At 36.6% G+C, this 26,381-nt stretch overlaps 1 protein-coding gene across 1 annotated transcript; it reads right to left on the bottom strand.

Annotated features, from left to right (window-relative positions):
* Positions 1-430: 430 nt before the first annotated feature.
* On the bottom strand, positions 431-24,572 carry LOC125242033. Its single transcript, XM_048150743.1, has 6 exons — positions 24,493-24,572; positions 15,099-15,234; positions 5,382-5,515; positions 3,856-3,971; positions 2,782-2,885; positions 431-1,601 (listed from the first exon to the last, which is right to left on the bottom strand). Exons 1-6 carry the CDS (start codon positions 24,568-24,570, stop codon positions 1,501-1,503), a joined length of 669 nt encoding a protein of 222 aa, XP_048006700.1. The 5' UTR covers positions 24,571-24,572; the 3' UTR covers positions 431-1,500.
* Between the last annotated feature and the right edge of the window lie 1,809 nt (positions 24,573-26,381).

The following is a 26,381-nucleotide window of genomic DNA, read 5'->3' as shown; positions in this document are numbered from 1 at the left end:
GTAGAAACATTTTTTGACAAAAAAATAGTTGACAAAATAATTTTGTCCAGTAATATTAATTTGACAAAAATAAAGTTGAGCAAACTTTTCGTGTCCAATCCAACTGAAGCCTTGGGAATAAAACTGAAATTGTCATTTGACAATTTTAAGTTAAATTGGCAAAAAAATCTTCTGTAAATTAAATTAATCCCGTAGAAATGAAAATGCAAATGCCTAAATATTTTCGAAATTTGCGATGTGAAATTTTGACCAAAAATGTTTTTGGGATATAAGTTTTGCTATTAAAAACGTTTGCGTAATAAAGTTTTGACTAAATAAAATTTGACTAAGTAAAATTGTGCCAAATGATAATTTGACCAAACAAAATCATTGCGAAACATACCTTTGCCAAACAATACTTTGGGAAATGAAACTATTGCGAAATGATTATTGGGAAATGAAATTTGACGAAACGTTTTTTGGCGAAACGGCAGGACACCCAATAAAACATTACATGATATTTACTGTATTTATAACGAGGAGTTTTCTAGAGATCCGGATTGTTCTGGTTCACCGAATCAGCTTTGATTGAAAGTCGCCATCAATAAAATAAACGGAAAATGTAACAAACCTTTGTATTTAAAATATCTGTAATTTTGATTACAACTCAAAGAATACTGGCTAAATACAAGGTGTTATAATCAGTTATTACCACAGCATGATCCTAACTAAACCAATAAAATAGTATATGGATGTTTCATTAAATGGTTTGTTTACATAGTTCGCTATTTCTATTGTCGGCGCTCTTCATTTGTTACAAATATTTTACAATACATTTTTGATTTTATCTCATACAACACATTTTATCTCGTACAACATGGCATTAATAATCAGAAATCAGAACACATTTGATTTACAATAACTACGCAACTTTGGCCCTCAGTTATTACGTAGTTAACAATAAAGGCCCTCTACACATTGGAAGCGTGTGCTTTAACATTCATTTGCGTTTTATAATTCCTATACAGAACCATTATGAAAGATGGCACATCCTCTGCGTCACAAGTGCGTGGATGGCTCCAATAATTTCACAGATGCTCGCGTTTTTGAAGTGAAACTTCTAATGCGACTTCCAACTGACAGCTCGTAACACTCAGTGTTACTTGAATTCAATCTTCTTGAACATTGGCAGCACATAACACTTAAATTTGCACACGTATATACCACGGTGGGCCAGTGGCATTCATGGTAGATTGTTGCCCTCAAGCTAGCCATACTTCTAGGTTCGATCCCCGGCAAATTCAAAACTTATTGTATTTTTATTTTTATTGTTTTTTCTGTTCTAGCGAAGTTTCACTTCTTCCGCGCGAAGGGACTCCACCCACATATTTTTTATTATTCAACGCTCACGCCGCCAATGTGATCTGTCCTTAAATGACATTGCTTGTAACTCGAATGAACTACTTTTACATTAGTTACATTAATGCAATCACTAACTAAATCCGGGTTAAACTAAACCAGCTATCTTATTGAGGTCTCGACGTATTTTCCTAATAATATTTTAAGGGAGAATTGAAGAAGTAGTACCATTATTGTAGGTAGGCGTGTTTCTGCTGCTGCCCCTGAAAAAAAAAGTGAGTTAGTCTCATCTGGCCCCGTAGCCGAATGGCATTTCTCCGACGCCAAACGAAAACGAAACGCCGCGCCAGTTAGTCGGGCTCTGTCGCGCCAATATGCAAGAGCGATAGAGATAGATATCAACTAGCGTTTCGTTTCGTGAGCGTTTCGTGAGCGTTTGTGCCATTCGGCTTCGCACCCTGATTTGTCAGAATTCTAAGCTGATTTCTACCTGCTAAACCGCTGCCTTAGGTTAGAATACCGGTAAGTGGATTTTATTTGTGTGATGAGCAATTAATTTCGTCGATTGAACTCAATGAAATAGCCCTGGTAATGAAGGTCAATGTCGTGATCCACTAAAATATTTGAAAATTAATTTGTAATATTACAAATAAATGGAGAATTTGTATTTCCATTTATGCTCGTATTTACAAGGAAGGAACTTTGAAGAGGTTATTAATTTTACAATATTACTTAAAGAAGTTCAAGGTAGCAAAATGTAACTGAGCCCTTAAAATTTATTTATGAATAATTTGAACAACTATATTGAGTTTTATGATGGGATTTGAATGTTAGGTATTTCGTTAGGAAAACAGAATAATATAAGATTCTAGGGAATCTGAAAAGAAAATTTAATTTTCATAACAGCTCGAGTAATAATTCATAGTTAAATAGTAGCGTGACTAGAAAATTAAAATATTATCCATGAAATTTATTTCAGAATTGATTTTTTATTTAATTCGTTCTTAGAGTTCAGTAAAATTCCTTGTAAAGATTAACAAAGGTTCAAATATAGAATCAGAATCAAAACCTATCACAGGAAAGTCATTAAAGTCAAATGTTATTTGGCATTTCGTTTTATTATTTTGTAAAACTGTCAGTTTTACATTAAGACCCATTTTTCAGATTTCAAAATTAGACACTTTTTTGTCTACATATCTACACACCCAACATTGAAATTTTATAGATCACCCATCAACCCATCTTAACACGTTCACGGACGGCTAGTGACGTCATCTGTCATAGGCCAAAGAAAAGGTGTCCAAGCCACTTTTATCCTCGTTTTTGATGCCTTACGCTGGGTTTCAAATCTTTAGCCTTACCGACGTCTAATAAGCAAATCACAAAACTTTTTAACATTGCCAAACTTGCAAAAATGCTGTAAAACCTCAGCCTAAGGGTTACCTGTGAAACTTCGGCCTAAAGCCGAGGCGGGGTTCGCACTTCGCTCCCGAAGCACTATGGTATGACTCGTCGACTTCCATACGTCAAATATGGACGCCTCACACCTGTAATAGAAGAAATCGTTGTGTTTAAGTAGACTACGCCCTTTTTGTTTTACAGTTATAAATATACCTAATGGCCGGGCACGACATTGGTCTAAGCGCGACAGCAGCGGTGAGCGGCAGCCATACGTGCGAATGAAAAATCCCATCGCTAAGTCTCGCTCCAATAATTTATATGGCCGCCGCTCACAGCTGTCGCGCTTAGCCCAATGTCATGGCTGAGCCGTAAGGATATGCGCAAACCTATCACAGCGGAATCGGCTTTCGCCGACCAAAAATCGCTCGTTAGTATGAACATGCGTACGCATGCATTCAGAGATGATGACGCGTAAGCGACTTCCTTCTAACGATCGATTTTTGAAGAGCCGATTTTGCGTCGATAAGCTTGGGGAAACCCTATCGGCCCAGCCACGACATTGGACCAAGCGCGGCAGCGGTGAGCGGCAGCCATACGTGCGAATGAAAAGTCCCATCGCTGTGTCTCACTCCAATGTATGGCCGCCGCTCACCGCTGTCGCGCTTAGACCAATGTCGTGGCTGAGCCGTAAGACGCAAACGAGTATACGAATGGACGAATGCTGCAACAATAGAAGAGTTTCAGATCAAATTGATCTAAGAGTCTGTACGGCAACGCCACCTCTCTTCGCTAGCTCGTATCACATGTGTTCACACACATTCAGTTAGGAGGTCGAACTAGTTTCGGTTTTACCTCAGAAATGGGGGGGAGGGATTCAGCTTGGAACACTTGGAGGCATTGGTCATTTTTTCTTTTTATATGACATTTATTTAATGTTTACTAGAAGAGTTGCAATTAAGTGCGCTCTTTCAGGTCAGTTGAGACTTATCAAAATTGTCAATCACTTTGAAGATTTAAATGTTGCCCTAAATAGCTGCGGGGGGAAAGAGCCGGTGGTATCCATGAGAATTTCGGGATTCATATCGGAAAAATCTCAAGGCCGACGACATTTCTTACCGAATCATAAGAGTAGGTACGGGCGAAAGTGCAGCTGCTTCTAACTCTAGAGTAGCTTGACTGGACGCGTAGCCATTGCTGAAGTTCAGCACGTGGTTAGCTGTGAAGCCAGGTACCTGTGAACAATTCGAAGAAACAATACAATACAATACAAATACTGTTTATTGCACACCTCAATACAGGTAACAACATAGTAAGTATAGGTAGACAGTAACTTATATGAGCTAAAACAAGAGGAGGATATTAATTTTCTGAATAAATGTTTTAGTAGAAGTGAGTAATCTCGACGACGGTACGAATCTCCATCGGAACAGAACAGGGCATCCAAAAAGATTGTAGTAGTTTTTTTTTCTTACGGTTTTTTTTTACTTTCTACGTTTTTCTTTACTACGGTTTTGACTTAAGGATGTGGTGTAATTTATCCATACTAATATTATAAATGGAAAAGTGTGTGTGTCTGTTTGTTTGTCCGTCTTTCACGGCGAAATAGAGCGACGAATTGACGTGGTTTTTTTAGTGGAGATAGTTGAAAGGGTGAGTAGTGACATAGGCTACTTTTTGTCTCTTTATAACCCCCCACTATTCTAAAATGGGGAGTGGAAGTTCGTATGGAGCATTCCGCAATTTTCGAATTTAACGCGAGCGAAGCTGCGGGCAAAAGCTAGTTGCTTATAAATTATATATTTGCGACAGAGATTTATAGGTAGTAAATACATTATCGATAAATAAGAGTAACGTCACGAAGTAGTTTTTTAATATAAATTCTGTCTATCATTTGATGGATATAATTATGCAAAAGTTGAACTTTCTACTAGCTGTACAAGCACTAAATATGATTTTAAATTATATGCAAATAAATAAAGAGCCAACAAATTACTTCATTAAAAATACAGAATATTTTTAAGAACAAATTTAGTTTTAAAATGTATTTATACTTTCTAAAATGTTTAAAAGAAATGTCGTAAACTTTATTTTTTATTAAGTTTTTATTGGACCTTGAGCGTCATTCAAACATTGATCTACATATCGGGGGTTATGTGACTCAATCTCTTATAGTCTGCCGTCATTTTTGGACTCACCATTAAGGGCGTTCCCTTCGTCAATAAGCTTTGATCTGAATCCATCAAGAGCATCGTTTTTAAATAAAAAAGTATCTCATAATTACTTCACAGTTCATTGTTTCTGTGATATTTGGCATCAAAGTTGAATAATTTTAGGGCTAAAAACTGGTTTTTTGGTCATAACTTTTGATTTAATTAGTTTAAAATTAATATCTCTCTTGAATTGTTAAAAATGTCAATGGTAAATCCAAACATGTCGAGTTCATGTGTGTACCAAAATCAATTTTCGAAAAAAGTATTTTTTTAGACCATGGCATGATTTTTTTATGAAGAGAAGTAAAATATTGAAGAACCGATGGACGTTGGTCTTATAATTCTATCTGTAGTGCAAAAATCGATCAAAACCGTGTGGAGCCCCTTAAATTTGTGAAGGAACTATTGGAATTAAAATGGAAGAAGACTTACCATCTGCTCGTTGACGTACCACGTGATGTTGGCAGCAGGTAAAGACGGTGGTGACGAGCAGTTTGCCTGTATGTGGTCACCGCCGATGTAGGCTATGCGGTCTGACGTCACATTTGGACTTGTTAGTGGGGGCTCTGTGGAAAAAAAATGTTAAGGTTAAATGTCGTAATTCAAGGTCATAGGTTTTGAAGACAGGTCTGGCTTAGCAGATCTTAAAAAAATTTATGTTAGATCTGTGGAGGCCCTTACGAATACACTTTCAACCTATTGGGATCTTTTGTGCAAATGGCCTAGCGGATAGAGAATCTGTTTGAGAGCAGCGATTCCGAATTCGAATCCCGGTAATGACGTTTATTTGTATGATGAGCACAGGTATTTTGTTGGAGAGTAATGGATGATTTCTATGTAAATATACATATAAGTATTTGAATATCCTATTATATAGTTTGAGTACCCACAGCTTCTTGAGTTTTCCATCGGACTCATATTTATTTATTCTATAATATGTTTATTTTAGTCTGGCTTCGTAACAGGTCAAATCAGGTATAAATTCAATCTAACGCTGGAAAAGATCAAAAATGTTACAGGATTCAAAATGAAGCAGTGGAACTAAATCTGTCTGCGGACGCCAAAACGTCTAACTTTGTTGTTTGTAGGCTTTTAGATTTCCGCCAAAATCTACCCTCTATTATGAACTACCCGTCTTCAAATTCAGGAGGTACATCTGGATATATAAACTGTTACCTAGACAACTCAAGGCAATAATAACGACCCTATTCCGAATAGTAAACAATAAAGAAAATCGAGTTGCTATTCCGGGGGAAGCAGCAAATTTCCTTTCCGAAACTGAATTGGGCCGTCGACCTCTTACAAAATGAATTTTCCATTTGAAAACTGAGCCGAATACACACTCATTCAGCTGAATTATTTGTCTTTGGGAAACGCAATTATTTCTACTGTCTTTGGGAACAAGTAATGAATTATTAAAACGGTGATTCTATATTTCCTGTTTTATATAAAACCTTAAATTTAAATTGAACTTCATTTTAAAAGAGTGGTTCATTTTAAGAGAGGAGTGGAATTCCTTGCCGGCGGCTATATTTCCGAGCTCATATAACCCGGCAACCTTCAAATCAAGAGTGAACAGGCATCTTCTGGGCGAGCTCACTCCATCGTAGGCCACGTCTTTGCCTTTAGCTAGTCTGTGGTCAAGAGTAAGCCCATTTATAATAAAAAAAAAAATAAAAAAAAATAATAAGGGATCATATAGTTTGGTTTACACGTTTTGGTATTTATTGATATTTATCATTTTATTATTTTAACTAATTTGTACATGTACTGGTGCAAGGTTACATGCACTGAACGACAAATTGTAAAATTGCATATTTGGATATGAGCATTATAAACATTTATTTTTATTTTTTTTATTATAAAAGACACACCACAGTACATAAACAATTCAAAGAATATAATGTGACAATAGAGGACACCTATAAATATTTATGCACCAATAACAGGTGTGCAGCAATACTCAAACAGTTCGAGGCTTTTACACTACTATCTAGTTAAAATATATTACAAACTATAATTATCTTATACCTAATGATTACAATTTAACAAGTGAGTTACATGCAGTTAAAAAAGAAAAAAAAAAGTTCCTATAACACTGGTTAACAAATTTTAAGGTTTTGTTAATCCATGAAATGAGTTGTGCTAATTGCGAAAGAATACCTCTAAATATACATTTTGATGTAAGTTTTAAGGTCGAGTTAGCTCGCGTTTTTTGTGGAATTAAAAAAAAAATCTTTTGACTTAAGATAACATTATATTCATAAATCACATATTATAAAATTTAAAAATGAGTTAATATATTGCTGTTCCGTTTATAAATAATATCTACAGCCTCTCTCTTCAACGTCCAGCAGTAGTCTCCTAACATAGCAGGACTCCATTTGCCCTGGTATCGCTGTTCCATGCCTGAACTTTTTGCGCGTATTAAGCCCTTCTGTCTTATTTATTCAAAAATAACAATCTTTAATGTGATCCTTTTAGGCAAACATGATCGGCGGCCGGATAGCCAATCTCGCAAGTGTTTACCACAACTCAAGCATATTACATGCGGAACCCAGGGCTTGTCTTGATTTTTCACTGGTATTCCGAAATAAAGTTCGTAAGCACGACAGATTCTCGGACTGAAGTTTTCGCTCGTATTTTTTGTAATGAATTTACCACAAACGTAACAAAAATTGTTAGGATTACTTTCACAGGAACGAGGCATATCAAAAATATAAATTCACAAAGTTTTAGTTCAAACTTCACAATAAAAACTAAAAACAAAATTTGTTTGATACACTTAAGATGTTGCTGTATGTTACAGTGCTATTACCACGTCATACACTAATTGTATTTTCACGGTGTTTAGCGAACGCCAGCGCAATCTTAACGTTCTTTATGATGTATTAAATCTAGTAAAGTAAAGCTGTGCTATAATAACGAACAAGTCGAAACTTGCGAGAGTGCGGCGAACGCAATACAAGATTAAACTTGCAAAGCTCGATAACTCGAGCTAAGACACTTGTAATATTATAATTGATGATTAGTATTTACCAAGTACTGTCTATTTTTGTATTTCATCATTCATGGGCAAAACCATTGTTAACCAGTGTAATCAATACGGATAAGTGTGTCATACTTATTTAGGAGAAGTGTGGCCTTCACTTTTACCTTTTTACTCATTGTCACTTGAAACTTTTCATCAAAAAAGTAGATCTTTTATGTACCTTTTTCGTTCCTCTTAGCCTCATATGCAATATTTCACCACTCCTGATAAAATATTCCGTAGAAGTGGAAATATCGCGAGTGGGCAGATGGTGACTAGAATAAAAAGGTTCAGCTGATGCGCTAAAATGTTCCGCTTGTGTGGAACAAGTCTTTAAATAATGGAGGTACTGCCGTATTTGAAAAAGTGGTTGGAAGATAATGATACAGATAACATGTTGGTTAGAGATGTTTTTTGACACTAATAGTAGGTATTATTAAACCAAACGATTGTTCTGAATTGGATACCTAAACATTTACAGGGTCCTTCGACAAAGTAGCCAGTCGCTGGCGCTCTGTGGCATCTACGCAACTGTTTACCCCTTCTAAAGTGATCAAGCCAATAAAGTTCGTTTGTCCCTTTCCGCCGTATTGGTGTGATAGAAAAGGACAAACGAATTTTATCGGCTTGATAACTTTAGAATACGTTTATGAATACGCTCGGTGGCGGTCATACAATCTATGCAGCGTCCACTCAGGACACTTGTATGAGCTTCAATTGTTTGATTCAGGATGAGTGTGCACTCAGGCCTTACGCTATGTGTCGCACTAATACGTCAGAGCGTAGAGAGACTTCCATATAGTTCGCCACGGGAACGAAAAACACACATTATTATTTATTGCCATAGACAGTCCCACAAACGAAACGCAAATTCACAATTGTTAAGCTGTGTCTATAAGTAAAGCAGGTCTTTGACTACAGGTAAAAAAAGCACTCAAAGACAAAACGTATTTAAATTAAACAGAGGAAAAGAAAAGAAAATCCCGACAAATCCAACTCATTAGAAAAGCTTTTAACTTGAAAAATCCATCATTAAAATCCAAGAGAAATTTATGCAATTAAACAGGGATACAACTAAAAAAACAGGAGGAATTAAGAGAAGGGAAGTCTCGTTCCCTGGACATTAACCCCATATCTCTGCGAGGAATACCAGTAATTATTTAGATGGGCCAACTCTCCGAGGCGGGGTGGCAAAGTAAGCGAAATAACAGTATGACAACATTGGCAGCATTATTTTTTTTGTTCTCTGGCAGAAAACGTCAAAAGGTCTCTGGGCTAAACGAAGTTACCGCCAACCGGATCCATTGAATAGAAAAGATTGTGTACACACCTTGGTCAGTAAATAAAAAGGCTGAAACCACATGACTAAGGGCCGGTAGCATCAAACCGTCTGTCACCGTTCATAATTATATTGTATGGGAAGTTCCATAGACGTCTGCTGCGTGACGATGATGTGTCTGTCAAATGTGGTTGATGCAACTGGCCCTAAATGTTATATTATAAAATTGATTCACTTTTAACAACAGTGCATATTATGTCAGATGCTGAAGACGGTGATCTTGGACACGGCTTGGATAGTCCGGCGGTACTTCTCTCTTGAGCCCTAACCACCGGCAACTTGATCCCTGGCCCGCTCGGCTGTTGGCGGCACTCAAACTTAGTTTTTTACACGATTGCTCAAAAAAAAAAGACTGTATTTTAACTATAAAACTCCAGTGAGACTCAAACATATTTAAAAATATTATGAGCTTGTTAAGTTGATATATAACGTTCGACATGTTTCGATCCATTTCCGAGGATCTTTCTCAAGAGTAGCGACCCCGCCTTTACATCTTGCACTTACGCGAGAGCGCGACGCATACTCGAAGATCCTCGGAAATGAATCGAAACATATCGAACGTTATATCGACTTAAAACGTGAGTAACCGCTTAAAATATTTTTAAAAACTGTGTTGTTTATATTTTTGTTAAGTAAGTGTTTTTATATTTTACTTAAGTTAAGTAAGTGTTATTATTTTAAACCTAAGTTTAAAATGAATATAGAATAATATGGACTGCCGAGACCGTGTATTGGAATGCGATATTCCCGTACGAGTATATCCATTTGGCTACAAAAAATAACACCATACTCACTACCCGGAAAAAGTAGAGAGTAAACTCAAACGATTTCTCGAAATTTACGTACGAAATATAATTCTATTAGTTGCTTCAGTGAAGTAAATATTTGCTCGGTTATCTGGTTACCTCAGTATCAAATTTAATGGGTCTATAAATATTTGTAAACTGGTGAAGTGAAATAGTTTTAAATGTTTACACAGGAAGTGAAGTTTAGTAATTTTAACTGTTTTAGTAGTTTTAAAATTTGTCTCATTTTTTTTTTAATACCACGTCGGTGGCAAACACGTATACGGCCCGCCTGATGGAAAGCGGTCACCGTAACCTATGGACGCCCGCAACTCAAGGGGTGTCACGTGCGCGTTGCCGACCCATTAGAAACTTGTACACTCCTATTTTGAAGAACCCCATACTGTAGTTCATCGGGAATACCTCGACATGGGAGCTCATTCCACAGCCGGAGCGTTCGTGGGAGGAAATTCCTTTGAAACCGCACGGTGCGCGACCATTTAGGTTGCAAGGTGTGTGGATGAGGTGTGTGGATGTCGATTCAATGATGGAAAGCACAAATAATGAAGACTGGCGACCGGTCTGCCTAGTTGGTAGTAGCCTTTCCTGCTATCTTGCGGTGCGGTCTTGCGGTGAGGGCATTTATTTGTGTGATGAGCACACAGTTTTTTAAAATAAATCTCAAATATCGAAATTCACCAGATCTGGTTTTGATTTCTTGGTATATGGATGCGAAGCTTGGACGTTGACCCTGAAGGAGGAGAATAAGCTCTTAGTGGCAGAGCGGAAGATCTTCAGAAAGATTTTAGGCCCTACGGGACGAGAGGATGGCTCTTGGAGAGTCAGGAAGAACTTGGAGGTGGAAGAGCTAGTGGGCGAGCCCAACGTCATCGGCGAGAGTAAAGCTTCTCGTCTGCGATGGCTCGGCCATGTGGAGAGGATGGGAGAGGATCGTGCGGCCAAAAGAGCTCACTTGTGGCGATCTACTGAAAAACGGCCGGTCGGAAGGCCCAGGTACCGATGGATCGACGAGGTCCAGAAAGACCTGCGTGACCTTCAAGTGACTGAGTGGCATCAGATTGCACAGGATAGGAGCGAATGGCGGAATCTAGTGTCGGAGGCCAAGATCCACTTCGGGTCGCTGAGCCATCGCAGTAAGTAAGTAAGTAAGTGGTTTTGATTGGGCTCATTTTTCTCAGAATCACGAGCTCATCCGATCCTGATGATAATAAAATGATTTCCTAATTTCCTTTACGTCACGATTTTAGTATGAACTTAATACGAGCGTGACGGTGGTGAGTAAAGGACGTATAAAATGTAATTATTTAGATAACTTTTACTTAAAATTGAAATATTTTTTTTTTATCCATACAAATTAATTCGGCCCGCAACGTAATGCAAACACACTCCCGTTAAACGCTCGTTGACAGTTGTCATTGATTGTCATCGCAACCACGTTTACAGTACATTGCTGCTGAGATTTTTTTCAAAAATTCATTATGGGGTGAAAATTAAGAGTAAATCAAAAACACCTCTTAACCCTTAAATTGTTTTTGTCCGTTTTAAATGACGTCCTATAAAGTCTAGGCTAACTTAGATTCCTAGGCACTCTGGCGCAGGTGGCGTGATCCACACGGTCTAGCGTCTATCCCTTTTATTTTTACGCACTTTCGCATTGCTTTCTCTTATCAAAATTTGAAAGAAATACTCAGTTTAAAAATTACAACCGAGAGGTCTTTTTGCGCTTGTGACAAATGTCGTTGTTATGTAAGTATTTTAGTAGTTTATGCGTATTTTTCACTCAATTTTATTGAAATAGTAATTAAGTTACTATTTAGTGTCATTATTGTGAATAAATGACAAACATTTCACTATTATTTTTGAAGTTATAATATATGTCACTTCAAAGTGACACTGCCAGTTAGTACTAAATATTGTGTTTTTTCTATTTGTCACTTGTAACGGACATTGCCAACTTTTCTAAACGAATATTTTTTTGTGTATTGTTAACATTAGTTGCATTTTTACAATAATATGGCTGGGCAACGTTTGAAGTCAAAGAGGATAATAGGTCTTCTACCACCTCCAGCTTCTAAAGACTCCGATTTAGAATCAGACAACGAAGAAAACTATATTTTTATTTTATTTATTATGAAAACTCACAGATAAAGTTACTATTAGGCTTATAACATAGAAACAACGAGCCAATAACAAGTTTCCACAGATAGAAACTGGGCAAAGTACATGCGTGCAAAATTACAGAAAATTGTGTAATTTATTTAAAGATTATGTAATACATATCTATATATGAGTTTAAACAATGATTGAGAGCAAACAATAAAAGAAAGGAAAAAAGCAGTAACCTGTTTATAGTGTTATTTGAGAGTTAACAGTGGGTGAAGTCTTGGGTCAGTAGTTTGCGTACTGATGTAAAACTGTCAGAGATCAGATCGATGGGGTCATGATCAAATCAAATTTGATTGAAATATTTAGCGGCTCTTATAATAAAGGAGTTTTTTCTAAAGTTAGTATTAGTGGCGAGGATATGAAAGATTCGTTTAGTGCGAGACGCAAGGCGTAAGGGGCCTACGAAGTGGGAAATTCAAGCTTGACAGCAGATCCGGACAGTCAACATAGTTTTGAGCATTTTTCATAACGTAGATTACGTAGTAGATATTACGCCGGACATAAAGAGGTAGCAGGTGAAGTTTCGGACAATGTTGAGTGTAGCTTATTAAGTTTACGTTTTATTTTTCTATGTTGGCAATGTGCATGTGTAAGTTGGCAATGTCCGTCCAAAGTGACGTCTTTATGTTAAGCAGTAGTTGGCAATGTCATTTATAAGTGACGCTTAAAAAAAAACCATTTCCAATTTTGTTATATTTTTTTTTCACACATTTTCCCCTTAATCTACCCTAACTGAACCCAAAACACCAAGTTTCATTATAAAAATCCTGCGCGGTCATAGAGTGGCAATTTAAGGGTTAAGGGTTAATTAATGATAACAATATTGAATTATACGCCTGGTTTCATTTATCGCCCTTATTACGTTTACGCGCTGTACATATTAGTAAGTATTTGTATATTACATATATCGTATCGTTGTATAGTACCCGCATCACAAGTCTTCTTGAGCTTACCCATGTGACTTAATTAATCTGTGTTAGAATATCCTATAAAAAAAGGATTGGATCATCTAAGACTGGTAGAGATTTCTTGGTCATAGTATATGATTTATAATAAGAGTTCTTTATTAGACTTAACTAAATTGACCGGGATATAGACCGTGACTACAGTTTTGATTATTGTCGAGCTCCCGATAATTCGACGCAGTTGCATGCATCATGATCGCGGAAAATTGAAGAAGGCGGGTGGATGTTGCGTAGACAGCGCGTCGGTTGCGTTTGCTTTCAGCGTTACCACTGGTCGCATTCACACTCGATGGTTTATCCAAACACACTACACTCACAGTGTCACTACGGTAATCACGGTCTATATCCCGGTCAATATAAGTCTTATGTTTTATATTTATATAATTTAAAATCTTACTGACCTTATATTACTGTGGTACTCTTGATGCATTTTTCACAGTGCCACGGATTAAAATGAAGTTTACTGTTTCAACTGTTTGTGAATAACGAAATACCTGGCCTCGACCTTTTGCAAGTGCAATTTTCAGTAGACGCTTATAAATTCAAACAGATTTGTGACGCACTTTCACCTTGACAGGATGAGAGTTTTTATAAATTATTCTAAGCATGTTTGAATCACCCCGTTAATTTCGGATGAGATCAAAGAGCAACTCGTTATGCTAAATACGTAATTATGTATGTTTAACACTACTAATATTGACAATTATTGATAATATACAGAGTGGGGCCTGTAACAAAGGCGAAGAATTGAACTGTAGGCTATTCTCCTTATACTGATCAACATTTTGTTCAGTGACTTTTAAAAATTATGAAGTCTTTAAATTTTTAATTTTTCATACAAAATAAATATTAGCTTCAATGTACGCCATTATTGTTGTCATTGACGTTGTCTGTCACACTTTAGACTTAACAAAATTCGCAATACATTACCTCTTAGAAAAAACTTTCAAGGGTGATAAAAATCAAAATACAAGTTATTTTTAAAACTCGCCGAACAAATGTTGATCAGTATAAGGAGAATAGCCTAGAGTTTAATTCTTCGCCTTTGTTACAGGCCCCACTCTGTATATATTATACTTTTATTCTTCCATTACAATCCGTTATGTTTGCAATCTCTGTTATTTGTCCATATAAAAAATAATTGTTGCTTGTATGTCTCCTCCAAACGGGGTAGCACTATAGCGGGGTAGTCTAAAAGCCCAAAACTCACTAATTTTATTTTAGTATTCTCCTTGATGGTCAGTCTTGACGACAACTTACGATAGACCCGGCCCATGCCTGATGCGTCTGAAATGTTATTTTCTATGATGGTGCATGGGTCAGTTCAGTTAGTTGAAAAATAACCGCAGAAAGCACCGGACCTTTCAATCACTTATTCAAGTTATCTTATCTTAAATCTGCGGGGGCCCTTACGGATACACTTCGACCAATCGGGATCTTTTATGCAATTACCCCCTACGATCCTAAGATCCTTCAGCTATTCAGGAGCTTCTCGACCATCTCCACGTATTGGATGATGAGGCTCATGGGTAGCTCTCTGAAGTCCTTTGGTACCAGGTAGCCTGCTCCAAAGTTCTTCATTCTTTGTTTGGCGAGGGCGTGACATTCACACATTAGATGTCTGACGGTCTCTTCCTCTTCGCCACACATGTGACAATCAGTGCTGTCAGCGTGTCCCATCTTGGCCAAAATTCCTTTGACCCCGTAATGGCCTGTGAACACCCACGTTATAATTTGGAGCTGTCTATTGCCTAGCTTCCCTAGCTTTATGCTCCATCCAGAGTCTACCTTCTGCATAAAGAGCTTTTAATGCTTCATTATTTTACATTATATTCAACTTACCTACTACCACCATTTCGGCAGCTTTGATATCTGTATGGAAGAGCGGGGCGTCAGCTGACACTTCGCACTGGTATTCTCCTGTCAAAGTTCTGTCTACTTCTGTCAGGATCACTCGGTTTGCGTCTGAGCCTGCCACCTGTGAACAAAAAGTAATACGTAAGCATTTGCAGAATCATTTTAATGAGCATATTATAGATCCTCCTCAGTCCTAGAGCATATATGTATTTTTGATTATGTTTTTTTATTTCCTCTATCCAAAGGTTGTCTGGTAGAGATCGCTCTTTAGCGATAAGACCACCTGTTGTCTGCCTCTATTTGTAATCATTTGTGTTGTCTCCACTGTATCTTTTTTCTGTATCTTTTGCTTTTATTTATTTATTATATTTTAGAAACATACAGTCGTTTACAAACAGTACTTATACAATATTGTTAAAGTATATAGACCTAGAGTTTCATTAATTTGTTACATAAAATCACAGTCTGTTTTTTTTTAAATGTTACTTAACCAAAACTAAACATTTGAGAGCGTAAGAAAAGGAAAAGGTACATTATTACCTAAACAAAAGCACGTTTTAAAGTATTGATGGAACAAGTGAATATATCTATGTTAGAAAGCTTGGCATTTTCGTTAAATAGTTTGCAGGCACGTCTTATGAACATATTTTGTGCATAACACGTTCTACTGTTGGGAATCGAGAATAATCTTTTCTTCTGACAGTGGCGCTGACGTCTACGGGGAACTCTGAGCTGTATTTGGTGTAGTAGTGAGGGGACATCTAATACATTGCGCATAATTTTATAGAGTAAGACGGAATCTGCGATATCTCGACGGTTACTGAGTGTTTGAAATTTATGGTGGATTAGAGATTCGCTATAACTAACATGTGTGTGACCAGTTCTAAAATCAAGAGTTTTAAGGAACTTTCTTTGTATCCGTTCTAGTCGTTCAATATGGATATTATGATAAGGTTTCCATACTGTATTAGCAAACTCGAGATGACTGCGAACAAAACTGTTAAAGAGGATTTTGTAGGTGGTACTATTTTTAAAAGGTTTACCAACTCTTAGAATGAAGCCCAGTTGTTTGTAAGCTTTTTTTATGACAGAATCTAAATGAGGTATGAACGATAGTTTAGAATCCATTAGAACTCCAAGATCACGGATTAGTGTTACTCTACGCAGGTGATTATTACATAATGTGAAGTTATATTGTGCATTATTTTTTTTTCGTGTAAAGTTTATTACAGAACATTTATTTATATTTAAAAATAAATCATTATCTTTACAGAATGTCTCAAAACTAGTTAAATCATCCTGCAGCAAATAATAATCTTCAACCGTATTTATGACTTTATAAATTTTCGTGTCATCTGCGTAGAGCAAAACCTTTGAGTGTTTGATATATTTATCTAAATCGTTAATAAATAGCGTAAAAAGCAACGGGCCTAAATGAGATCCCTGGGGTACACCGGAACTAATTGTTTTCCATTGAGAAGTGTAACCTGATAATACTACACATTGGCTTCGATTTTCAACGTAAGATTTGATCCAACGAAAAAGGTCTCCGTGTATCCCGAGGTGCCAAAGCTTAAGAAGAAGCTTATTGTGACAAATTTTGTCAAAGGCCTTGGCAAAATCAGTGTACACAGCCTCTACACATGAGCCTCCATCCATTGCGACTAAAATATCATTGGTAAAAGTTAAGAGATTAGTGTCTACCGACCGACCTTTGAAAAAACCATGTTGATTGGGGCTGATATGGTTTTTAACTACTTGAGAAAGCTGGCTAGTGACTATTTTTTCAAAAATTTTGTTGAATTGACACAATTTTGATATAGGCCTAAATTGTTCAATATTATTGCTAACTTGACCCTTGGGGATAGGCGTCACGAATGCTCTTTTCCAGATTTCGGGAACACAGCCAGATTTAATAGACTTTTGGAAAATAATAGTTAAAGGTATTGCGAGGTTTGCTGAGCATTTTTTTATGAAAATAGGATGAATGCCGTCAGGGCCTGCACCTTTGTTAATATTGATTATATTTAAAAGCCTGTGGACACATGCTCGATCAATGTTTATAGTACACATATCTACTAAGGGTTCGGCGGGTGGTATTAAATTATCGACAAGCAAGCTGCTATGAGATTCCTCAAAAACGGAGTGAAAAAAGTCATTGAATAAATTACAGATTTCTGCACCATCTGAGGTAGCATGATCTTTATATGTCATTGTTTGTGGTAATTTATGTTTAGAATTAATAGATTTTATATAAGACCAAAAATAATTTGGACATGATTTTATTTTATATTCGGAATAAGAAATATAATTTTTGTAACATTGTGCTTCCATTTTTTCTGCTCGTTTACGTAATATCTTAAAAGATTCATAATCCAAAGGATTGCCGTATTTTTTCCAATTCTTATGAAACTTACGTTTTTCACGTAACAACTTTATTAATGGTCTAGTGTGCCACACCGGAGCGGACGCCGATACGTTGATTCGACGCATAGGGATATAATCACTAATGAGCTGTTTCAAAATATCGTAGAATTTTGTTACACACCTTGTCAAATCAACGTTTTCCATAATATAATACCAATTGATTTTAGATAGTTCTAAGTTGATTTTATTATAATTACCATTCTTAAAATTATAAATACTATTAGGTTTCGGATTAAGAGAGGGTTCAAATTTTAAAAATAAATCTATGGTTAACGCTTTGTGGTGACTATCTTCAGGTGTGAGTGGTAGGTCGCATGGAGTAACTGTACAGTCTGTGCTACACAATATTAAATCTAGAATACGATTATTAATGTTATAAACTCCATTAAACTGTTTTAATTCAGTATAAGATAAAAAGTCGTGCAGGACTCGTGTTGTGTAACTGTTAACTGTAATTAAATGCATTCCCGGAGACGAGTGGGACACCCACTCAGCTTCCGGTATATTAAAATCTCCTGTAAGCAAGAATAGATCATTTGGCCTATCGGTAATAATTTGATCTGCAATTTCAAAAAAGAAGTTAGCGAATCCCTATATCCGGGACCCTGCGGAATGTAAATACAGGCTATATTCAAAAAGATTGTTTTTGAGGGTTACGAGCATTTCGTCCACGCGAGTCGAGTGGAACAGAGACCCAGACACATTCACAGTGGGCGCGCGGCGGCGTGGGCCAGTCACGGCGTACCGGTTGGCAACAAGCTCGGACGGCCACGGCCGCCCCGCCGCCACGAGTCGCACCGCTATCCGCTACGGACCGGTCACATCGAAAAACATTGAAACTACTGTCAAAGAATTCCCCGTCATAAAAATCAGGAGTAAGCCAGGTTTCCGTCAAACAAATAAAATCATAATCTGACTGAGCTACTTTACTGAAAAACTCACCAGCTTTTGTTCGCAAGCCCCTCACATTTTGGTAATAACCACTAAAGTGTGTATTAGCCATTATTATAGGCATAAATATTTAGAATATAATGTTTTTGATAAACAGGTTTCAATGCGCCAGGAGACATAAAGAAATAATTGACTAATATAGAAGAAAAGATGTAAGTAAGGAAATATACCAAAAATAGATCAGTAATATATTTATATTTATAAGACGTGCATGCATTGTATTTGTCTTGTAGAACACAGAATAAACGTTTAAGTGCAGAGGTAAACATGTTTTTATAATAACCAGCGTAAGTACAAGTACCGACCAAATAATCGTGTGCATCGTGATAACATCGCGTATGTACATATGGTATTAAAATTAAATAGGTAGCTAACGCAAATAAGTTCACAGAAATAATTTTGACAACGATATATAGGTACCACATTAAATAAGAGTATAATGGTCACTTTATTTTTTTAAGATCGGCTTCGTTACTAATGAGTAAAACTTTACTTTGGTCGGTTTTACGAATGAAAATTTTACAATCACGAACCCAAAGGTGAGTATAGTTGTGCTCTAATCTTAATTGCCTAGCCTGCTTCAAGAGTAATTTGTTTGCGGGGGTCAGGTGGTCGCCGATGTACACAGCTGCAGCGGGCCCCGGCAAACCGATGTCAGCCGTTGTTAGGCCACGGCGCGCACGGACGGCAACGAGTAATTCATTTTTATGGCATCGTTGTGTAAATCTAGCTATTATTGCCGGTGGTCTACTGTTCCTTAGCCCTTCATCCTGGCTCGTTTGAAAGCGACGCACCCGGTGAATAACGTCGATGTCACTTTCACCCAGTTGGTATCCGACCTTGGCGCATATGTCTCGAAGGATAGTCATTAAATTTTCACCCTTGGAGTACGGTATGCCAGAGATCTCCAGGTTATTAAGCATCGAAAATTGTTTACTTGAATTGTTTTCAATGACTAGCCGATTGATAGTTTCCTGAGCTTCATGGAGATTTTTTGTAATAGATGTTACTGAAGCAACTTTCTTCTCGGCGGTAGTAATTCTAGTATCAAAATCTGACAAATTGGTTTCAACGCGTGATTGTGTCTCCTTCAAGCTCTCTGACAATGACTTAAATTCGTTTAGCTGCTCCCGTATTTCAGACCTTATATCCTCACGCCAGCCGGCCAACTTTTGATCTTGCGATTTAGTAAAATCATTGGTAAAATCTTTAAAGAGGGCTGTCATATCCTGTCTGAAGGCAGCCAGTTCCTGTCTGATGTCACAATCAGGATCCGGATGTCTTCTCTTCCGTAAGGTAATGTGATGATTTTCTTGGTCTATATAAGAAGCAAGATCCGGCTCGGAGCCACTTTTAGGTGGTGTACGAGGAGTACCCATAATTTAGGCAGGTATTGCGGGTGATTCCACACGGCGCCGAATTCCTTAAAGTTGTTTACAACTTAGCGACCGGCGGCGCACACGGCGCGCGGGGGTGAAGAGCAGACTCACACGCACTTTGCACTCGCAACTTATGGTTACACTTCCAAGCAAAAGTCAACTTTAAGTATCACGGTTATAAGGTTAGTTTTGGTTGTTCGGTGTATTAAGATAATTGCAATTAAAACACGACTCGGAACACGACTGACTTTATGCTGTTCACGAGTTAAGAGCGGCAACTTGACCGAACCCCTTTTGGGAAAACAGGCTTGACTTTATGTATGGGCCTCAGTCAATCTGTGTAAGAATGCCCTATAATATTTATTTATTTATTGTATTTAGTAACTTACCGCTATAAATAGAATTTTTACTCGTAGTTATTAACAGCGCCATAAATACCTACCAATAATTGCCATGGCTGAGTGCTTCAATGAAAACATACTCGTACTCAAGCATTTTATCGAAAATGAAATTGCTTTTAAAAACCTGATTAAATTAACAGCCTATAATGCTTAAAACCACAGATGAAAAGCGTCGCAGATAAAACACCGCATATCCCGGGTTATGTCAGGCGCCTTATATTCAGTAAGCCCCGTGTCGCAGCCGTTAAACTAGGAAATTTTATTTAAAAACAATCGGCCCTTACGATGAGAAGGTTTGAACTCACTGTGCCCCATTTTCTTATAGTTTATACTTCTGTAAGTCCTCACGCTCATTATAATCTTCTACTTTATAAGTAATCTTCATTCATATGACTTCAAGGAGGTCATTGATAGAAATTATAAAGAGTGCAGGACCGAGAATACTGCCTTGTGGGACACCAAAAGGGACGTGTGAGTAATTGCTTTTTGTCTCTCCGATTTTTACCATTTGTTTCCTGCTAGATAGGTAGCTCAAAAACCAGTTGTAGGCAGGACCTCTAATGCCAATAACTTCTAGTTTGCTAAGTAAACTGGGAATGGAAACAGTATCGTAGGCCTTAGCCAAGTCAAGAAATGTCCCTATAAATATAGTATCTATGATGTGTATGTATTGTTTTCAGTTAACGATAAAAACAGAGTGTGTAGTTTGTTATTAACATCGCTATAATTAACAATAATTGCGTTGATGACTGAATTCACAAATGACAGCATACGATGTTTATCGGAAACGAAATGCTTTTAAAAATTTCATTAAATTAATAGCCCATAATTCTTAAAGCCACATCTGAAAAGCGTCGCAGGTAAAACACCGCATATCCCGGGTTATGTCAGGCGCCCTATATTCAGTAAGCCCCGTGTCGGAGCCGTTAAACTGGGAAATTTTATTTAAAAACAACCGGTGCCCTTACTATGAGATGATCAGACATTGTGTCTTTTCCAGCAGTTTTGGTGCAGCAGTATCTCGTTAAAGGAATATAGCCAACTGGGATAGTAAATTAGGATTGATAACAGTATAACCTAACGACATAACATTTTTTGAAAAAAAAAACCCCGACATAGTGGGCCGATTTTCATGAAACATGGCTAACTCAGCTTTAAATCGTTTCATCCGTGCGGCGGCTACCACAGACAGACACACAAACAGACAGACAGACACGTCAAACTTATATATATATTTTTTTTTTTTATTTATTCTATATTAAAAATCTTACATTTGTTCATACACCAGAGTGCCATGAAACCCTATCAGGTTTGTGTTGACACTCGATTCGTGGATACATTTTACATTTAATTTATTGTGATACATAGGATAATTTAAAATTACAAAGCAATAACTTACACTACAAAATTAGCGGGTAAAAATGAAATAGCACCCACTCAAGTAGATACACAACCGACCGTGCATTGCATTCCTTATCTCACTCCATCGTGCGCGTCAAGAAGGAATAACACCCCGTCGTTTTGTATCGGGGGTTAAAAATGAGCCTTAATTGATCATCTACCTAGAAAACACAATCATGTATGCATTCCTTTGTTGTATGCACAATGAGAGGCGAAAAAAGAGCTACAGTTCAAAACCGTTACTTAGCATGTCTCTTCTACAAAATAATGGAATCATTATTTTCACCACACCAACTGGTAAAAGCTTATTTACTTTGCTATTTGAAAATAGATAGCAAAATTGCATTTTATCCACAAGAGTGCAAAGTAATTCCATACACATTTTAACTTGATGTCTTAAGCTGCCTGGTAGAATTTATCTATTCGTAAATGATGATTTTCAATCATAAATATTGACTAAATCGATGGATTTCATTTAGTTTGATGATTATAGTCGGTATTTTGTTCGTGTTGGTGTTGTGAAAATTGTATGTGTCACTCGGTGGCAAAGTTTGTTTAACCTTCGTGCCTTGAAACCGCCGCAACACTCAAGATTCCACTTTTTGGTATAATATTGGAATCTTTCGCTTGCTCGGGTATCAATATTGGCACGTGCAGTTAAACAGCAACTTTGCCCCCTTGTAAAACAAAATAACTGTTTTCCCAGCAATGAAATACAAGCTGTCAATGTAGTCAATTGTAGTTACAGGTTGTTCTTGTAAGAATTTTCAGTCACAGTATTCTATCGTGGTTAAACGATGTGCAAATATTAAAGAAACAAAAAAGCTAAAAATGTCTAATTCAAATTAAATTATATTCAATGTACCGTAATAATGATAATTTTCTAATGTAATCCTAATGTTATGTATTAGTATACATAACATTAGGATTACATTAGAAAATTATCATTATTATTTATTACGGTACATTGAATATAATTTAATTTGAATTAGACATTGATTACCTACTTATTAATATTATTATGTTCAATATATTCCTTTACACTATAAAAGCATTGTTCTAACAGAAAACTTCTCATTTTCTTCCGAAAATCAGTTGTTTTTAAACATCTTATATCATTGGGAGCATTATTATACAGTAGAATACACATATTATATGCATTATTTTTGTATATAGCCGTGTTGCATCTTGGCTGATATATCAGGTTTTGATATTGAGATCTCTGTGTTCCTGAGAAGAACTCTGATCTCATTTTAAATATGTCTGGCCGATCTCTTACAAATAGGCATGCTTTTAAAATATACATACTAGTTAATGGCAATATTTTTAATTCCTTAAAAAGTGGTCGGCAACTGTCTATTACCCATGCGCCAAGTATTGCACGGATGCATTTTTTTTGTTGCAGTAGGGCTCTTTCGGCATCAACAGAATTACCCCAAAGTAGCAAACCATAATTGAGCACCGAGGACACATAGCCATGATAGGCTGTGAGCGCCGCTGCAGTATTCACAGTATCTTTAAGTTTTCTCAGAGCAAATACGAATCTATCTATTCTGCTGCAGACATAATCGATATGTTTTTTTCAATTAAGGTGCTGGTCAATATATAATCCCAAAAACTTAATATGTTCACAATTTGATATACAATGGCTATTATAATTAATATTTAATTGCAATGGATTACTGTTATATGAATGAAATTGAATAAAAAATGTCTTTTCTATATTTAAATTTAAATTATTACAGATTGTCCAATTATTTATGTCAGCTAATGTATCATTTATATTATTCTCGTATTCATGAATATTATCTCCCTTTATCAATATTGTAGTGTCACCAGCGAATAATATGCATTTGTGGGGAATAGTAAGAGGAAGGTCATTTATATAGACTAAAAATAAAAGGGGGCCCAAATTGCTCCCTTGAGGCACTCCAGTTTTAATTTCACGAAAGTTTGAACGATATTTGACTTTGACATAATGATTTTTCATTTTTTGAATTTTAACAATTTCTGTACATTGTTTCCTATTCGATAAATAACGCCAATGTGCACTGTGCAGTGTTTTCTCAAGGCTGTGGTTAATAGAACCATATTTCAAATACTTTTGAGGAACCGAATAAAATAACGCCGCGTGGGCGACGGTCACGCGACCGTCGCGCGACCGTCGCCGTCGCGTCTCATATTTCCATATCGATAAGGTTTGATTTCGTATGCGTCGCATCGCCGTCGCGCGACCATCGCGCGACCGTCGCCCACGCAAGCCACGGCGTAATAATATCGGTAGATATAAGCCATTATTATATACCTTCATATTGAGAGTGTTAAACTCATGGTAAGGGCACATGCATTATCGAGCGGGATAAAAAAGCCGTAACTTTGTTAAATTCCAATGAAAAAAGCAGGTATTTTTTCAAGCATGACAGAATTTTGTACTGATGCTATATATATTTGCTATTTGTTTACGATGTATCGCGTAAATTCTTTAAATAATATTATCAAAATCATATTTTGGATTTTTGTCATGCATCACGTCATGGTGTTTATTCTTAATAAGATACCTTTACTAGTTAATTAACTCGCAATCGAAAAAAATAATGGATAAAATTAAAATCGTATGCCAGATTATAGTTATTATTTAATAAACTAAGTCTCAGCAGGGGGAAAACAAGATTACACTAAAGAGAACGACATTCCGCCCAAAAGACCAAACTCCTTAATTTCTTTTCTTAATTTGTGAAACAAAATAAAAATTAAACTCTTTGCTGACATCAGCGAAATGTTCAAACCTAAATATGCATTATTTCGCAAAAATATACTTACATCAACCTTGATCTCAGCGACAGGGAACACTTTCGTAGCTGGCGATTCTTTCGGCACGTAGCGGTAGAACTCCATCATATTCCTGTTGGGAAAACAATGATTTAGGTAAACATAAATAATACATTCACCATGTCTTCCTCACCTCACCATGACATCTCTATCACCCGTCATCTATCATAAACTTACTTTCGTTTCATATCATCTGAACAAAAATGAACTCCGTACTGGGCGGGAAGAAGTTGATAACTCTAAAATGACAACTTTACAGGGCGGCAATTTTAAACTTTGTGATTTTTTCCTAAATCCATTTTTAATTAGATTTTAGGTTTGAAACTAGATTTAAGGATAAAATTATACAATCTATCAGATAATTGTATGTAAATGGGTTAATTTATTACAGATTATGAGATATAGGACTTATCAACATGTGTACCATGGACTTGTTATGTTCTTCCCCATACAAAAGCGAAAAAAACGTTAAAAATTAAATTTAACTTTATCGCAAAAATCCATTTTTCTGGCGATCATGAAGACAAAAATTGATTTAAAAATAGTTTTTAGCAAGTTTTCATATTATATGAAGACATATTAAAAACTCGTAGTCATCTTCAAGATATTAGACATATCAACAAATGTACCAACAACTTATCTATATATGAACGGATTGTCATTAGACAAATGATGAAAAAAAATCAAGTTTTGACCCAATTTTATTTACTTTTTCTATATTCTATCTATAAAAATAAAAATCTAATGATGTTCGTTAGTCTAGCTAGAACTCGAGAACGGCTGAATCGATTTGGCTAGGTAGTTGTGGTCTTAAAATATTCGTAGAAGTCCAGGGAAAGTTCATATGGAAAGAAAATAACTATGGAAAAATTTCGAGGAATATTGAAACAAATACAATAATTTTATTATACTTCCATACTAAGGGCCACTTGCACCAACGAAAATGGAGGGTTAACCCACCATTTTATACGGAAATTGACAGATGACAGCTCACTAACCCCGAGTTAAATGTTTAGTGCAAGTGGGCTTTACTGTTACAGAACAAAAGTCGATAAGGCGATAGTTTGATACAAATTATAAGAAAAATAGCCCTTAATACCTGAAATACGGTAGTGACAAGTGACAGTTAAGATTTGCTACTTTAACCTATAAAGGGTCGCATACACGGTACGATTCATCTTTGCTATCCACCCGTTACAAATTAAGGTGCGACCACAGCGCTGCTTAAAAAACGGTGACGGTACGGAATCGCAGTGACGCATCGTATCCGTACCGTTTTTACCGCATGGTCCACAGACCGCTGATTATAATACGCAGACGGTAGGTACGGAAACGCAGTGACTTTCGTATGGGACACGGTGTGGGGAGCATGCAGTAAAAATGGTACGGATACGATGCGTCACTGCGATTTCGTATACCGTCGCCGTTTTTTAAGTCACGGTGTGGTTGCACCTTTAATCGAAACGACCTACTTGGTACCTACTTGAAATTCTCTAGAAGCCTCTGATTTAGGAGCAATTTTTAACATACTCTGTTTTAGTTCTTTTTCTTTTTATCTTTGGATATAATCGTAGCCGAATGAAAGAATATAACGCAACATACAGTAGAAAAAAAGTTCGTAAATTATAAATCCATTTTTAAAATTGAGTACTTAAAGTGACTTCATTATTCCGTTTCGTAGGAGTAAATGATCCATCGTAACGTGTATTGCTTCGTGTACGGCTCGAACGTAACGATAAATTGCTTCGTGTATGGCTGGCAATTTCAATGCGATCGATCGCCACGATATTCGTCCAGTCGATCAAAGCGATTAATCGTACCGTGTATGGGGCCTTTAATAGGGACTGCACTGTCATATTTTTTGCAATATGTTAAATTGA

This window comes from Leguminivora glycinivorella, chromosome 2 (genome assembly GCF_023078275.1).
Source record: "Leguminivora glycinivorella isolate SPB_JAAS2020 chromosome 2, LegGlyc_1.1, whole genome shotgun sequence".
NCBI lineage: Eukaryota > Metazoa > Arthropoda > Insecta > Lepidoptera > Tortricidae > Leguminivora > Leguminivora glycinivorella.
The sequence above is the reverse complement of the archived record's forward strand: the minus strand, read 5'-3'. Positions and strand labels throughout refer to the sequence as shown.

Excerpts from the sequence above, each read along its gene's own strand:
- LOC125242033 (XM_048150743.1), bottom strand. The coding sequence starts at position 24,570 with ATGATGGAGTTCTACCGCTACGTGCCGAAAGAATCGCCAGCTACGAAA. Across the intron at positions 3,972-5,381 it reads GGTACGTCAACGAGCAGATG|GTACCTGGCTTCACAGCTAA; the intron begins GTAAGTCTTCTT and ends AATTGTTCACAG. Across the intron at positions 1,602-2,781 it reads TTTAGGCCGAAGTTTCACAG|GGGCAGCAGCAGAAACACGC; the intron begins GTAACCCTTAGG and ends TTTTTTTTTCAG.